General features: G+C 40.7%; 1 protein-coding gene across 2 annotated transcripts; it reads left to right on the top strand.

Annotated features, from left to right (window-relative positions):
- The first annotated feature begins 34 nt into the window (after positions 1 to 34).
- faxcb (failed axon connections homolog, metaxin like GST domain containing b) lies at positions 35 to 16,528 on the top strand. 2 transcript variants are annotated; one of them, XM_054781802.1, is made up of 7 exons: positions 35 to 239; positions 1,940 to 2,061; positions 4,586 to 4,721; positions 4,805 to 5,001; positions 10,519 to 10,736; positions 11,929 to 12,045; positions 13,458 to 16,527. In XM_054781802.1, exons 1-7 carry the CDS (start codon positions 204 to 206, stop codon positions 13,778 to 13,780), a joined length of 1,149 nt encoding a protein of 382 aa, XP_054637777.1. In that variant the 5' UTR covers positions 35 to 203; the 3' UTR covers positions 13,781 to 16,527. The 2 variants fall into 2 exon arrangements, with proteins under 2 accessions (XP_054637777.1, XP_054637776.1); XM_054781801.1 differs by lacking the exon at positions 35 to 239 and having other exon boundaries at positions 1,644 to 2,061; positions 13,458 to 16,528.
- Positions 16,529 to 17,316: the final 788 nt, after the last annotated feature.

Below are 17,316 nucleotides of genomic sequence, written 5' to 3'. Positions count from 1 at the left end.
AGCGTGTAAGTTGCAGAAGTCATGGCTGTTAGCACACACGCACACACGCACCAACCTGGTGCTTTTCTAATCGGTGAGCTTATCGATCTGGACGCTTCGCCGCCTGTTGACCCGCCCGGATGTTGGAGGGACCTTGAGCGCATTTTCTATGTGATGTTAATCGCAGTCATCTGTAGGCATGCGTCCAGCAACACTCCATCAACATGAATTACCTTTTGCACTTCCGATGCTGCTCCAGAGTGAGTACACTACCAAGAGTTGATGTCAAACTGGTGATTATATGCACAGACTTGTCACCACAATTACATAAGCAATACAGTTGCCCCGTGAGCAGTTTTTGTAGTGTGTTTTGTTTGCAGTGCAGGTTTGGACATCTGCAAACGACAATAATATAGTGTTAAAATAATTCATTTTAATCATGCCAGACAGTTCTTGTAGTGGATCTGAGTCGTGCATATATAATGTTCAGTATTCGCATCAATGACATGTCTTCCATGTTGTCTGTTATGAGTTATTTATGGTGCATCACTGGTTTCACGGGGGTGAGGTTAGGGGATCTACAGGGCGGGGTGGCTCCTCCGTTGGAGCGGACAATAGGCCCCCTGTGTTAAGGTAGCACTATTTGGCTCACCAAGACCGGATCTTAAAGCTAGTCTGCTTAGAAAATAAAAGTAACAGTATTATAACGTTGTATTTGTAATATATACAATTCAAATTCACTGAACAGTACCCCTGGTCAATACAAAGAGCTGTATTTAAAATGACCCGGCCAAAAAAAAACTAGAAACACACTCGGGAGAGCGCAGACCTCTGCCAAGCGCCATAGTTACCGCCATATTGATTTGCATCAAAAATATTAGTCCTACATTTATCAGCGTATTTAGATTCCTTGACTGTGAAGAACATACCATTAGCAATTGGATTCATAATGATAACCATGTTAGTTCTGTTGGCACACTCTAGATTCCACAGTGTCTTGGTTATATATGATGGTGTTTGTTGTTGTTTATAGCTTAAATTGTTGTCTTCCTATGATGAAAATCCCAAAAGTCCCCTATTTTTTCATATTCTCGATCATAGTATCCAGAGTTATTCCATTATCTGGATCTGCCGTTGGTATTTTATAGAACTTTTTGGAAACTTGTCCTGTATTTTTTTTCCAAATGCTCTGACCATTTTTGGGGGGTTATATAACAGATTCCGAAAATGGTCCTATCTCACAACGTTAAAGAATCCTGTCTAAAATTCCTGGCTCCAGACGGTGATCTGGATCATCCCCAAAATCTAATCGGTTCTTCCAAATCCCATTTTCGTTCTTTGCAATTCTTGAAAATGTAATCCATTCAGAACTTACAAAGTTATTTTTAACACAAACAGATAAACGCAGTCAAAAGCAACCACTGCACTATGCTTTGCGCTATGTGTATCTTTTTTTTCAGCTGCGTGAAAGATACCACAATAAAAACACACTGTCAAATTCACTTCTTAAAAATAAACCGAGCCTCTGCATCTTTGTAAACGATGACGAATTTTGTGATTTATTTTGAAAAATACGATCCGGAAGTGAAGCTGTCCCTCTCCGTTGATGACTGATAAAAGCCCAAAGGAAAGTGAACTGAGGGCTGAGCATCATCATCCTGGGGTGGGGGGGTGGGGGCCAAGATGTTTACTCTTTCTAGTTTTATGGACCAACATTAACCGCTCCAGCCGCCATGTCGTAGACCAGGCCGGCGCGTACATGAAGCCTTCCTGGGAGCGCAGGGCCGAGGAAGTGGGGAGGCAGTGACCGAGTGAGGGGAGGATGTACTGGGCTGCTGGCTTCGCCTCTTCCCGGCCGTGTGTGGTAGATCTCGGGCGGAATCACAGCCTCCCTCTCGGGCTGTGTGCGTCCGAGCAGCACCAGTCGTTGTATGGATATATTATCGCCTTCCCTTTGCAGGACTACGGAGGCATCATGACGGCTTTGGCGTCAGACTCCTGGTGGAAGAAGACCCTCTACATTACCGGAGGGGCCCTCCTTGCTGCTGCAGCCTACATACTACACGAGCTGCTTGCCATCAGGTAGGCTTGGTCTGTTAACAACTGTTTTTGCCACCCTCCACATCCTCAAGGGCAGTTTGTTGTGTTGTTGTGATAACAAGGAACTCTACACACACGCTTTCCTCTTCAGTTTCCTTTTTCAAAGGGCACGACTTGCTGAGTAAGGAAAAAAAATATTTAAATAATAGTCGAGTCACGTTTCCGCTCGTGTGCCGGCTCTCGTGCCCGCCCCGTCGGCACCTGACCGTGATTAAAACGAAGCACTCCTCGGGCGCTGCGGAGTCACGACGACCTTTAATGAACCCTGCTACTGTTCACATGTATCCCTGTAGATGTTTAATTAGATGTGATGCCAGACAGATTAATGGACTATAGTTAGGCCAGTACTGATGAGTAAATACATCCTGTAAACCCACTTCCTCCATGATAATCAGTGTAACCTTGCATGTCGTGCACAAGCGCTGCAGCATCACGTGCACCCTACTGAGGCTGGAGCCAGCCTACCAGCATCATCTGTTTCAGACATGTGATGCCATGTTTGTGTAGTGTAGCAGTTTGTTTTATATACTCTTCTTCTCTGACTTTTTCCACAGACGGCAGTATACAGAAAAAATCTAAGTTATCATTTAAAGAGAAAGCTTTGTGTTATTTTAGTTAGCATCATCATTTCAGATGTTCTCGTTTCATTGTGCCTTTTTGTTCAGCCCTGATGTTCATTGTCGTCCCGGTGTAAACATTCACTACTTCAAGAAACAACCCACCAATATTGCTATGGTACTGCTGGAGCTACACATTAAAAACATCCGCTGTCCAATCTCTCCACAGATACTTTCCTTCGGGCAACATATCTTAGTTAATTTTAATTACTGTTACGGTAATTGGCCATTGATAGTTGACACTTAAACATGTGGAAAATGTCCCGATGGCCTGCGTTATTCAGCTAATACACTACTTTGACAGTTATATAGCTATTGGGTCAATGTGTTTATTTTTCTATGCTTTTAGCTTGCGGTGGTCTAGGATACCTCCAGCTTTTTCAAATGTTGTATGTTGGTTGCATTAATTCAGTGCACATCTATACTGTACCGCAAGTGTTAATTTGTTACGTGGATCTAAAATGGATTGAATACTGTATGTCCAAGGTGAGTTTGAAACGCAAAGAGTTCTCATCTGATAACAATAAAGAGGAAGCTAAGGCAGGAATAAAAGAGTTCCTGATGTAATGATCCTCAATGACTTCATCACTATAGGCGGATGGGAAATCCAACCATGATTAAAAACAGTGTGGTGACTCAGTCAAGCATTGATTGTCTTTCAGTTTAAAAGGATAACAGTATCTCACGAAAATGAGTACATCCCTGACATATTCGTATACTCTTGTGGGTCAACATTTAATATATGCTCTCAAGGGACAATGCATAAAAGTAGTCAGAGTACAGCTTATATAGCGGTATTGATTTACTATCTCCTGAAAATTACTCAATGCAAAGCTACTTTTGTTTAAATAGCCAGCAAAGTTATACCCAAGTTTCATTTCTATCGTATTGTACTGTTGGAAGATATTCAAGATTCAAGATTCAAGAGAGTTTTATTGTCATGTGCATGGTAAAACAGCAGTTATACCATGCAATGAAAATCTTATTCTGTTCATTCTCCCAAGGAAAAGAAAGAAAAACACAAGAAAGAATAAGAACATAAGAAACATAAACACATATACATAAATACCAAGAAATTAAGCAACAACAACAGAAGAGACATTAATGCAAGTAAATAATACAAATAAATAAATAAATAAATAAAGTGCTATGAGTGTGTGTTGCGTGTGGCGTGTCTGAGTGCTTCATTGAGAAGCCTGATGGCCTGTGGGTAAAAGCTGTTTGCCAGCCTTGTGGTCCTGGACTTCAAACTCCTGTAGCGTCTGCCTGATGGTAGGAGTGTGAATAATGAGTGTTGTGGATGTGTGCTGTCCTTGATGAGGTTGTGTGTTCTGCGTAGGACTCTAGATGTATAAATGTCTTGCAGTGAGGGGAGGGCTGCCCCAACAATGTTCTGTGAGGTCTTGATCACCCGCTGGAGTGCCTTCCTATCACGTGTTGTACAGTTACCGTACCAAACAGTGATGGAGGCGGTAAGGACACTTTCGATGGTGCATCTGTAGAAGCAACTCAGGATTGTGGTGGACATGCCAAATTTCCTCAGTCTTCTCAGGAAGTACAGTCTCCTTTGGGACTTCTTCAGAATTTGTTGGGTGTTGTGAGACCAGGTGAGGTCCTCGCTGATGTGTGTGCCAAGGAACTTGAAGGTTTTCACCCTCTCCACCTCAGTCTCACCAATAAACAGGGGTCTATGTGGCTCCTTTTCCCTTGTTCTTGGGTCGATGATCATCTCTTTAGTCTTATCTGAAATAAAGAAATATCTGATATAAAGAAATGGTTGCAGATACGTGATATCAGTTTTGTAATATACTGTATAATTGATTGTACACTGTGACTTTATGAGACAAGCTGACTTTTAATGGATTTCTTTGTTCCGTGTGTGTGTGCAGGAAGGAGCAGGAGCTGGACTCTAAAGACGCCATCATCCTCCATCAGTTCTCCAGGCCAAAGAATGGAGTTCCCAGCCTCTCACCTTTCTGCCTCAAAATAGAGACTTATTTAAGAATGGTGGACTTGCCCTACCAGGTGAGTGTTGGCGGGGCGTTGTAGGTCCTGCTTTTTTTGTGTTACTGCACTAATTATTCTGATATGATTCTGTGTCTCCACAGAACTATTTTGACGGGAAGCTATCCCCTCAGGGCAAGATGCCCTGGCTTGAGTATAACTATGAGCAGGTCTCAGGGTCAGAGTTCATTGTAGACTTCCTGGAAGAGAAGCTGGGTGTCAACCTCAACCACAACCTCACGCCGGAGGAGAGAGCTGTGTCGCGAGCAGTCACCAAAATGGTTGAAGAACATCTGTACTGGTAAGTTGCATGTATGCATGAAATGCTGCAGCTTTGGAGATGGGATTCTGCAAGGGAAGATTATTACACTTTATTACCGTACAGTTAGTTTTTCCTAATAACTTAAATAGAAAGTGGTTTGATTCCACTATCTTCAGAGGAATAAAAGAGTGCTGCAGCTATCAATCCAGCAGAGGGCACTATCTCATAAGTAAACTCACTCAACATTTTCCAACAGGAAGATGCTTTGGCAAGAGTGATGTTGTGTAACTGCACGTTATATGTGTACAATACTGTATGTCTGTAATTGCTGAATGCATACAACTGAAATTAAAATGCATTTAACTGTGAGAGGCATGTTATAGGGTTAAAGTCTAAAAAAATAGACCTTTTATAACCCCTGTGAATAGCAGAGAGCTGCAGGATGTGATTACTGTGGATTATAATTGCAGTTGTGTGAAAGTCGTACGTCTGTGTAACCTTTTTAAATGTACTGTTTTAGCAATGCAAGGTAATACAAACTTTTATGGACACTAACAGTAACTGTACAAAAAAATCTAAGCAAGACCAAATACTCAAAATCAAAGGGAAACAAACATTTTTGGCAAACAAGATATTTTTTCCTACCAGGTACTTTTTGTGGTGGACTAATTTGCTTATCTTAAGTCATACTTACTACAAGATATATGTCATAAAATAAGCATAACAACATACCAACACACACACAACATACAACAAACCCTTTGGTCCTGTGTTGTGGATCAGGGTTAAACACTACTTTCACTGCCTCAAACATGCCTGCATTCACTTATTCATATTTTGAGTAAATCTTTTATCGCCAACATGGTAACTTCACGAGCAACAGCAGAACACAGTGTCAGTCATTACTGTGGTGAGTTACTCGACTTTGCCCGGGTGAGAAACACGCTACTTCTCAGAAGTCATTTTCCACCTCCCTCAAGCCGAGAGTGTTTTCCATTACTAAAGGTCCATTGAGACAAACACACACACACACACACACACACACACACACACACACACACACGCACACACGCAGCTTCAGGTATATTTGACCAAGAATTCTTATAACCTCATCATGCCAATGTGTTGTGAAAAGTGATTTTCAGAGCGTTACATATTCAGACGTAAGTGATGTATCCCACATTGTGGGCCTTATCGCTCATCTTGTGTTTCCTGTCCTCCATTGTCCACCCTGTGCCATGTTTGGAGTTGCCTGCACACCTCCTTTTGAATTATTTATCCCAGGGAAGGGCAGTGTATTGGCTTGTTACGAGTTGCAGGCCAGCACTTCGGAATTGGAAACTACGATGCGTCATCCAAACTCATCTCGTCCATATTTAAATTGAAATGGAATGGAACCCATAATTAGCGTTCCTCTATGTCAAAATTACATGGGACAAAACACATTAAAATAGTTGATTCATTGGCTAATTTACAGTATCTCACACAAATGAGTAGAATACTATAATATGGAAATAATTAGAGTAGTCAGTGTACAGATTGTATAGCAGTATAGATTACTGTGCTCTAAAAATGACTCAGTACACCCCACATTGAAAAAAGTGTCAATATTTAGTGTGAGCACCATTGTTATCTAGTACTGCCTTAATCCTCTTGGGAATGGAATTGAGAGTTGCACAGGTTGTTACTGGAATCCTCTTTCACTCCTACATGACATCACAGAGCTGATGGATCTTAAACACCTTGCACTACCCCTCTTTCTGCTTGATCACGCACTAGAGTTGTTCAGTTTGGTCAGTGGTTCTCAGTTATGCTTGCAGAAATGTTGTCACGCCTCCCATTTGAAGTACTATTGAGAAACTGTAAATGTCTATTTATTTATTTATCTGTACTGTACTAACAACTCAAAACTGAAACCCGGAAAATGCAACAAAATGGAGATGATTTTCAGTATTTCCCACAGGACAGCAATCAATATGCGGTGTTGGGTAGCGGTGGGAGGGTAGATGACGTCACTGTCTGATTTGCATGATTGGCCATGATGCAAAATTTCAGCCAGAGTGGAGGTTTGCGAAAACTCAGACTCAGTGTGGAAGGGGTAAAACTGAGCTCTTTGGTTTGTGTCATAAGAAATGTGCGGCATGACCTATGTTTTTAAACTTTACTGCAGAACACAAAGTTTATGACTTGTGGGTGTCGGTTTCATGCTCAGCGGTCGGTACGCGTGCGTGCGATTTATAACGGGCGATTAAAAAAAACATTCATGATGTTTGCTGGGCTCCGTGTGTGTGTGTACTCATTTTAAAGCGAATGTACGCGTCATTGTACATCTAATATCTCATAATACTGATTAACAGATGGGTTATAATGCACAACCAAATCAGTTTGTGTGAGGTGTGCTACAAAGCAGCGTTACAATGCCATCTCCTGTATGGAGTTGTAATGACAAGCTACCCATTAAAATGTGTTTGTGAGCGAGGCCGAACAAATCTAAACAAAAAAGGGAGCGTCAAATCTATCTGTGGCACAAATAAATGAATGTGTGGGAAACACTGCTTTTATCCAATTTTCATCGAGCGACTACGAGTGAAGCAGAGGCACTACCAGTGAGGGATGTGAGTCTTTACCGTCGTATCTTGTCCAAGGATGTCACAACATTAAGAGCGATGCGATTGTGAGTCTAGACTTTCAGATGGTCTCAAGGAAATAGTCCCTAATCTGTATTTCCAAAGAGGCTGTGTGAGGTGAAGTGTAAGTGTGTAAGGTTCCAGAAGCTTAATCTTGTTAGTGTCTGCACGCACAATAAGATGGGCAGGGAATGAAAGACGCCAACATTAGACGCAGTTCGCGTTCCAAATGTGAAGACCATTAGCCTTACTTATGCAGATTAATGAGGTTACTTCAGGTGCGGCGGCCATGTGTTGTTTGTTTTATGAAATCTGTAGTTGTCACACAAGCGCAGAGCCAAATAAACATAAGAAGAATTAGAGAGGGATTGTGAGGCTTTGAGTCAGGCTTGTTTGCAAACACGCACACACATTCCATCTAGCTTCTCTTATGACAACGCTGTACTTTGTCTACTTCCCATCATGCCACTGATTGTAACAGACTGAGTTTCAAATACACACAAGGGCCACAACACTAAGTACAGCTAAATAAAACAATTCTCCCTTCTGTAATCAAGCTAAGTTTGACCGTATGTCGCATACAGTATGTGGTTTCATCTAATCATTTCATGTTTGAACCTCACTAAACCTAAACACTGTTTATTATTTTGGTTGATTGTGTAGAACAGAGGTACATCTCAAGGTTTTTGTAGTACCGAAAGAAGGTAACCAAATATGTACAGTATATCCCATCCGACTCTGAGTCCTGAACAAAACATGCTAACACTCTGCTAGCTTATTTCATTGTGGACATTAAGCTCACAGGTTATTTTCCACGACACACAGACTGGCTAGGCTACAAAAAACGGGTCACAAATTCATGTCATGTCACATATTGTCACATATATGGGGGGGGTATACGGTAGACGTTTACTTTTGGTCAATATGGATAATTAACTATTACTACCAAATACAAGAGATTGTTTTCATTGTTTTGGACTATATTCTAAAAACAAATCACAATCAGATAGTAAAATTAGCTTACCTATTTACTGCGGCCCCTGACAGTTAGAGGCCCTTGGAATTGTCCTATCTTTTCTCCCGTTTATGGTGGCCCTGTTCTAAATCCCACAAAATAAAACTCTTACAGAGAATTAAAGGTCACCTTCACTTTAATATTTGAGAGAAAAATTACACATGGACTTGGTGCAGTGTTGTAAAATGTAATGACAGTTGTATGTTGTATGTTTTCCTGTACTTTTTCTAAATCTGCGGTAAGGCAGTGTCGGCAATTTAGTGTTATGATGGCAAAACATAGCGTGGATCCGCACATTCTAAAAGACGGCAAAACCCCACAATCCACAACAGAGATGAGCTGCTTGGCCAAAGTAATACATTTGACTACCGTTTCAGTGATCTGCTTTGTCATTTCGCTGTTACGTGGATATTTGTCTTTCCTCCGAATGTCCGGAGTGTGTTGCTTTAGCTTAATAGCCTTTTTGTCGGTGGCCTTGCAAACCGCTTCGTACTCCGTTTTATGTTTGGTCCTCAGATAACTGATTACATTTGTGTCATTGAATGCAGCTCTGCTCGCACCACCCCTTGGCATTTTGCAGACATTGCAAGTGGCTGTAGGGCTATTTTCATTTACAATGCAGACGTACTTCCACGCGGCTGACATGGCTTTGTCTACTTTCTGGCCTGCTGCAAAAACAAAGCAAAAAGATCGGCTGGGCTCTTCCTCCGATGTCCGGTGGCTGAGGGTGAACAATCAATATAGCAATAGAAAAGAAGCTGTGATAGGAACATACCGTGTGCTGAACTGATGAAAGCATGTGCCGCTTCACGTTCACTCAGTCATATCATATCATGTCTTTCTAGTTGTGTGAAGGGTTAGCAGCACATTTAATGATTGTGTCACAGCTGAATGAACTCTTGAGACAAATGTACATTGTACTCCGCAGTGTTTTTTTCCCGTAATAGGGCGAAACCCCGCTAGAGGGCGCCAAAGATCTGCATGGAGGGCTGAGAATGTGACAAACAAAGAAAGTTACATACATGCTTGTCTATCAGTGCATGGGAGCTTAATTCATTCTTTATTGCCTGCAAAGAGAAAGAATGACGGGGATGGGGGGCGGGGGGGGGTCTATTTGACTTCAGGATTAAGAAATTATCTGATTTCAGAACATTTGCACAAATAAAAAATTAAAATGTGTAATTATTGGACTTAAAGAGGGGTCATATTTAAGCAATTTTTGGTACATGGCAATTTCCAACCAAGGTTAACTGAGCAGTTTTTAAAAAAAACATATTTTTACTGTATCATATATAAGAACAATATGTTTTTTATGGAACCTACATGGCACATAATGTTATGGTAATTGTGTGTGGATATTTGTACAAATCAGAATCACCTTTATTGGCCAAGTATGCTTCCACAAACAAGCTCTCACAGTACGTACAGTACAGGCCAAAGTTTGGACACACCTTCTCATTCAGTGCATTTTCTTTATTTCATGACTATTTATTTACATTGTGGATTCTCAAAACTATGAATGAACATGTGGAATTATGTACGTAAACAAATAAGTGTGAAACAACTCAAAATGTGTCCCATATTTTAGACATATATTTTATGTCTTGTAATTTTTTTTGAAAGGGCTGCAAACCCTTGGTTTTCTCTCAACGAGCTTCACGAGGTAGTCACCTGAAATGGATTTCACTTCACAGGTGTGCCTTGTCAGGGCTACTGGGTGGCATTTCTTGCGTTATTAATGGGGTTGTACTATGTGTGTACTGTATGTACCAGTACTGTATGTACATTAGAAATCATGAGATTAATTGAGCTTTTATTTGCTAAATGAGTAACAACACAAGAAAGTGAAGATAAATCTAAAATTGGGCTGAGACTGCACTGAGTTTTGCATTGTGTCTGTTGTGTTCCTTCCAGGACTATCGCCTATTGTCAGTGGGTGGACAACCTGGAGGAAACCCAGAAGCTCCTGGCCATGAGCGGCCCCTTTAGCAACACACTGAAGTGGCTGCTGAGCCACCTGAATGGTAGCATGGTACGCAGGGAGATGTATGGACACGGCATCGGGCGCTTCTCCAAGGAGGAAGTGTACGCCTTGATGGAGAAGGACATGAGGACACTGGCCACACTGCTGGGTAGGAGGAACTTTTCCCACTTGCTACAGGACTTGACAGTAGTATTGCTGCTGAATGCGGAAATACAAATTTGCTTCATACTAAAGCAAAATCACGTGGTGATGCGAGCCTCAAAAGTAAACAACAGAGCAACACTGGCTAATTACTCACTATTCATTCATTCATTTTATATGCCGCTTGTCCTCAGTAGGGTCACGGGAATATGCTGGAGCCTATCCCAGCTAACTTCGGGGGAGAGGTGGGGTACACTCTGGACTGGTCACCAGCCAATCGCAGGGCGCATATAGACACACAACCATTCACACCTGTGGACAATTTAGAGTCGTCAATTAACCTAACGTGCATGTTTTTGGGATGTGGGAGGAAGCCGGAGTACCCGGAGAAAACCCATGCATGCACAGGGAGAACATGCAAACTCCACACAGAGATGCCCAAACGGAGATAGGAACCCTAATCTTCCAGATCTCCTGACTGTGTAGCCAACAAGCTAACCTTCATGCTAATTACTGATTACTTTCAAAGAAATGGTAGATTACTCCCATAGTTTCATATTGTAGTGCTTCAGCAATAATAATGCAATAACGCAGGATGGCTGTAGCATAACGACCGATTTGACACTTTTATGGCGTTTGAAACACAGTGTTAGTATTGTGCAGTTCATTAGAAAACGTGGTTGTGCTACTGTCTTTACTATTATATAGCATTATCAAGGTATTTCCTAAAAATTCATTGACATCCATTACTGCGAAACATTGTCGACGTTCTCGATGTGCTGCTAAACGTTTTGATTTAGTCGCACTTGTTGTAAAAGAGAAGAAAGTCACGTTTACTCCATACTTTTACTGATAGTTATACTGTATGAACGTATGCCCACTTCATAGTCATACAGCAGGCATGCAGTTTGAAGTCCAAAAATCCCAGAAAAAAAACATGAAATAAAGGTTGTGAATTCATTTGTATTTGATTTGAATACTTCTTTACTTAAATAAATGTTAAAATATATTTGGTGTGAAGGTCAAGCTCATTTATTTTGGGTACACCTTTTTAGGCCTTTTGGTAAAAAAAAAAAAAAAATGACAGAAATGTTAACATCTTAATGGACACAAATTAATCCATTTATGAGCAGCTGGCATTTAGTTTTACACTCAAAAAATACTTGCTGTGTAATTGTGTCTTCTACATATTTCTTTAGGGGATAAAAAATACTTTATGGGCTCCAAGATATCAACATTAGATGCAACAGTGTTTGGACATCTCGCCCAGGCCATGTGGACTCTGCCTGGTACTCGACCAGAGCAACTCATTAAAGGTTTGTGCAATATCATATAAAAATATACACATATACTATGTATTCAAATTTATGGTTGTGCTTGTTATTTTGCCTTAAAGGGATAGTTTGGATTTGTTGACGTGAAGTTGTGTGACATCCCCATCAGCAGTGTAGTGCATCAGCAGTGACTTACCTCTAATTGGTCCTGTGAGTCTGGTTCTGCTCGGCGATCCGTGATGAGAAACGTAGTTCCGCTTAGCTGCCGGACCATTTAAGTGAAGAGTTTGGCTTCTCAAAACAATATGCGTTCAAAAGAGGAATACGTTTGCATCGCAAAAAAAAATCCGACCTGAAAAATCGTCCTGCGTTATGTTTGTCTCCCGCCGTATCCTGGCGCACTGTCGCCTGTGCATTCCTGTGTATGTGACGAAGACGCACGCATCTTCTTCCGCTGTGGAACGCATACGTAAACAAGATGGCTGCGGCGCTCCGTCGCGTAAGAAGTTACAAGCGTCTTCATCACATACACAAGAACGCACAGGCGACAGTGGGAGACAAACATAACGCAGAACGATTTTTGAGGTCTTCATTTTTTTGAGAAGGCATTTTTGTGATGCAAATAATTATTAGAATCAATTAATGTTGATGGAATTGAATCTTTTGCACAGTGTTGTATAGCCCAAAGCTTACTACAGTCGTCCCTCGCCACTTTGACGTTTGAATTTTGCGGTTTCACTCTATCACGCTTTTTAAAAAATATATGAATAAACCATGTTGTTTCATGGTTGAATACGGCCTACTATTAGTACAAAATATACATATTTTAGCAAATTTAACGTAATTTGTTGCCTAAATTAAGACTTTTCAAGCATAAAAATGGCTAAATGAACTAAAATACTAATATAAGGCATTCAGATGTTGCATTCAAAGACACTGTGAATGATATTTAGTACCATAAATTCCGTATTGAGCACACCTGAGTATAAGCCGCACTCACCAAATTTAAAGAGAAAAAACATTTAGGCCACACTTGTCTATAAGCTGCAGGTGTCCATGTTGTAACACCACTTCCTGTCCGCCCGCCACTTCACTCCCCACCGCACATTTATAGCAACACACACGAGTCTTGTTTCTGTCTTAATGGCTAATTTACTCTTATTATGTCAACTATATTGGGTAATAGGAGTGTAAAAGTGACTATAGGGGGGTTTGTGCATGTCTAAAGGGCTCTAATAATATTAAAAACGGTATTTAGAAGGTAGTAAAGCAGGTTTTCCATGCTATAACTACAAAAATATTCAGTTCATAAATAAGGACTCCTACTGTACTTTGAGGAAATACATTCATCACGGTCGGGTCTGGCACCAATTATCAGTGATAAACGAGGGATTACTGTTCTACATCGTTCACAGAAACTGAAGCCGAAACATTTCATCTTTCTGTTTTTACAGGAGAACTGATCAACTTGGCCATGTTTTGCGAGCGGATGCGAAGGAAGTTCTGGCCCGAGTGGTTTGTGGAGGTGGAAGACCTTTATTACGACGGGGACAGTGAGAGCAGCGGCGGCACTGTGTCTCCGACAGGCCTGCTGGACTTTGGGCTTTTCTCCAGGACTGACACTCTTGACGACAGCGACGGCAGCAGCCGTTCGGCTGGACACGCACATACACACACCCCTAACTCTGACCACTCGCTGTTCGATTCGGATGTGGGCACAGGGTCGGACAATGAGATTCAGCTAAAGGAAGAAGCGATGCCTGATCTGGAGGTTTGACCTGATGACGGGTGATGGTGGACCAAGAGAACTCCCTCTACAATACCCAAAAGGTGGACTGTGTGGGTATGTTACGGTACGCACAGCATCAGCTGAATCTCAAATTTGACATGTTATGGTCCGGCTTGTTCTCTCCCGAAATGTCACAACTGTCAAGGTGGCAGTTTCTCTTTGCCTTATTTGTCTGGTCCTGTCATACACAACATGGTGTGTGAAAGCACAGCAGGGAGAAAACAACTCATGGAGGTGCACTGATTCCCTGCTGGGAAATGAACCTAATCACCATTCTGCCATTTGTCTTAAAGCTGAAAGTCATTGAAACATTGTTTATGTGGCTAAAACCATCAGCCATTTACATTTAGAGATCATATTTATCATCAGGCTCTTTTATGGGAAGACTACATATCAAACGTATGCGCATGTCTCCACCAAACATCAATCAGGAGTGGACTTGGTTTCTTTATATGTTTTGTCTGTTGAATGAGAGGTTGTGGTCATCACGTAATGTAGGAACTGGTAAGGTTGTAACTAATCCAAATCACCAGTAGATGGAGTAAGCATCCTGCCTGCATGGATGACCTTTGTTTGCATCAGCAGCAATGCCTGCATATGAGTTCAGCTGGAGTTCCGCCTTCGCGCTTGAATCAAACAATGGGGTGAAAGTGAATTTATTCTGAGTTTTAGTTCACCAGTGCCACTTTATTTATTTTTCTGAAAGATTAATTTTATTTTTTTATAATTTACTGTACTGATTATAATCTGTCCAGGAAAAATTCCATTATTCTTAAAGATCGTATGTGTCAAATCCATATATATTTTTTTATTAGTCTTTTATGTACTATTGCTCTGAAAAGAGGCATTATTTTGCACTAGTGGAAATTTATTTTCACTTTATTGTTTTGGACATGAGAGGTGGGGAAGAAGAAATGATTTGGCTTGAAAAGGGCAAAACAAACAGGAGACATAAATGCAGGATTTGCGCTGTGAGGGGTTGTGCCACTAAAACATGAGGGTTATTGATGCGTGAATGCCATCAAGAGTTGATGAAAAGGGCTTCATTGGACGCAGACGTAAAAAACACATTACAAAAAGTGTGTGTGGGGGGGGTGTATTTAAAAAAAAAATGTTTTTTTTTTTTGGTTTTGGCATAATTTTTTTGAATTTTTGTAAATATATTTAAACCCTGCAAACATTGACTTGCATTGCAACATGGATATTTACAAGGTTTATTACGAACTAGTGTCATTATAGCTCATGAAAATTATGCATAACGCTATAATATCATGAAATATCAATATTACACATTTGTCATTCCTCCCTGACTGGCTGGGGAAATCATACGGTTTTATATGACCTCATAGTGAGGTATACAAGGTCCAATTACAGTATATAATTAATATTCACGGAAGGCAAAAAATATTTGGCTAGTCTGAAGGTTCAATATGAGTTTGGAATAGTATTTTTTAGTACTATTATCTTAACAATGAATTGGTGTGAAGATAATCTCAGTTGGTGGGTTTCAATGTTCTCCCAGTGCTATGGTGTGGTTTTTCTCCAGGTGCTCCGCCGTCGTCCCACATCCCACAGTTTTGCATGTTTGTGAATGTGAGTGGACAAGGAATATAGAAAACGGATGGATGCAGGTATCCCAAGCATTTTAGCATCATAACGCCTTGTGCTTTTTATGACCCACTTCGTCATTGTTGAACTCCCATCACTTTCCGCTGCAGTGAACACAGTACAGTATAGGACTTAAGGCAGCTTACTGCTCAACATGGTGGTGTATTTTTGATGTAAATGACACATAGAGTGTGTCCCTCAGGAGTCAGCTGAAGTTCACAATGAAACTACGTTTTATGCAGTTTTAGAATTGATTTAATGTTGACCTCAGCGCAGGTGCGTTGATGGTCATCTCTCAACCTGGACACGGAGAACCAAAGCTTTGTGCACGGCTACAAACTATCTGCGGTAACCATGAGGAGGTCTTGTTCGAGAGCTAAAAATGAAAAAAGTGAATGGAAGAATGCTGAAGTAAACCACTTCCATCATGTTGTCCTGTAGTATGTCCCCCAAACCAAGTACACGTCTCAAACCGTGTCAAAGCATCTCTGCTGAGGTCATGTAAATATTGTACGTGTGACAAAGTGTACCATATAAAATGTAGAGCAGACTGGTTGATCACACTATCTGTGAATGTGTAGGCAGAAACTGGGTTGACCCGTTTCAATAAAGAAAAGCGAAGACAATTTTAAATGGACTACGTCATTATGTGTTTGGGAATTGATACTTTTTAGCCTGGCTGGTGTACCTCCTCAGTCAGCCAGTTACACACACTTACAAAATCAATAAAATGGCATTGTTGTTACTGTTGTCTTTCATTTATAAGATAACGTGTTACCCAATTTTGGGCCCCAACATTATCAATACATATAAAATAAAAATCCTGTAAATAAGTGAATAAATAATAATAGAAACCCATTATAAATACAACAATCAACATCAAACATTTTAAATAACCGCACAGTTTGCACATCTACATATAAGCTACATTTACACTGTAATAACTAAATCAAATAACTACATACAAAAGCTATATAACCGGGGTGTCCAAACTTTTCCCAGTAGGGGCCGTGTATTGAAAAGTCAAAGAATGCGGGAGCCTTTGATATTTTACAATTTGTAAACCAAGCCATGTAGTTATGCTAACAAGTTATACAAAACAGCCTGCATCTCAGCTTTGTTTTATAGGTGACAAAATGTATTATTATTATATACGTTTTCTCCTCTACTCGTTTTTGCTGTTGCTGCTCTTCAATCTGACCGATATTTCAACTTTCTTCTCGTAATTTTTTCCCTCTGAAACATTGTGACTTTATGCCCATAATATCTTTACTATTTTTGTAATACACTAGGTCCCTGACTTACGAACATCCGACTTGCGAACATTCGGAGATACGAACGCAAGCTGACTGGTCTATATTTTCATGTATTTTGCCTTGTAGTAACTCCATATTTATACTGCTACATGCTTGGCCAGTAGAGGGCACTGTGACACTGCTAATGGGACCAACAGGTAGCGGAAGGCTGGGGAGAGAGTGTAAAGGAGAAATGCAAAGCTAAATTGTAGCTATGATGCAACCCGGACAGAGCGTGTGATTAAAGTTTATAAAAAGTTAATAGGCCTGCTTCATTCTACACCACCCACAGAACACTACCTCTTTTAGAAGAGTCTAACGACGACGACGATTTGTCCTTTTTTCAATATCTCCTCCTCCACCACAACGACGTATGCTCGACCACTCCTCCTCAAAGGTAAATAACATTTATCATTACGTATTATTATATCATTTTTATTATTGTTTTTTTCATTAATTATCCTCGTTTAGTATTACTACTGCATCCAAACTCATATTTACATACATACACATATACTGTATATGTATACACGTACATGTAGTACCTATATCATTGGTCATATTACCTTCTGTTGGACTTACGAACAAATCGACTTGCGAACGGTCGTCAGGAACCAATTG

The sequence above is a fragment of the Dunckerocampus dactyliophorus genome, chromosome 7 (genome assembly GCF_027744805.1).
Source record: "Dunckerocampus dactyliophorus isolate RoL2022-P2 chromosome 7, RoL_Ddac_1.1, whole genome shotgun sequence".
NCBI lineage: Eukaryota > Metazoa > Chordata > Actinopteri > Syngnathiformes > Syngnathidae > Dunckerocampus > Dunckerocampus dactyliophorus.
Note: the sequence above shows the minus strand (reverse complement) of the source record. Positions and strands in the feature narration are given on the sequence as shown.

What these genes read in the sequence shown, in the direction of transcription:
- faxcb (XM_054781801.1), top strand. Translation starts at nt 1,802, where the DNA reads ATGTACTGGGCTGCTGGCTTCGCCTCTTCCCGGCCGTGTGTGGTAGAT. An exon ending in GTTGAAGAACATCTGTACTG is followed by an intron (nt 5,002 to 10,518) that starts GTAAGTTGCATG and finishes TGTTCCTTCCAG; the next exon opens with GACTATCGCCTATTGTCAGT. An exon ending in GACACTGGCCACACTGCTGG is followed by an intron (nt 10,737 to 11,928) that starts GTAGGAGGAACT and finishes ATATTTCTTTAG; the next exon opens with GGGATAAAAAATACTTTATG.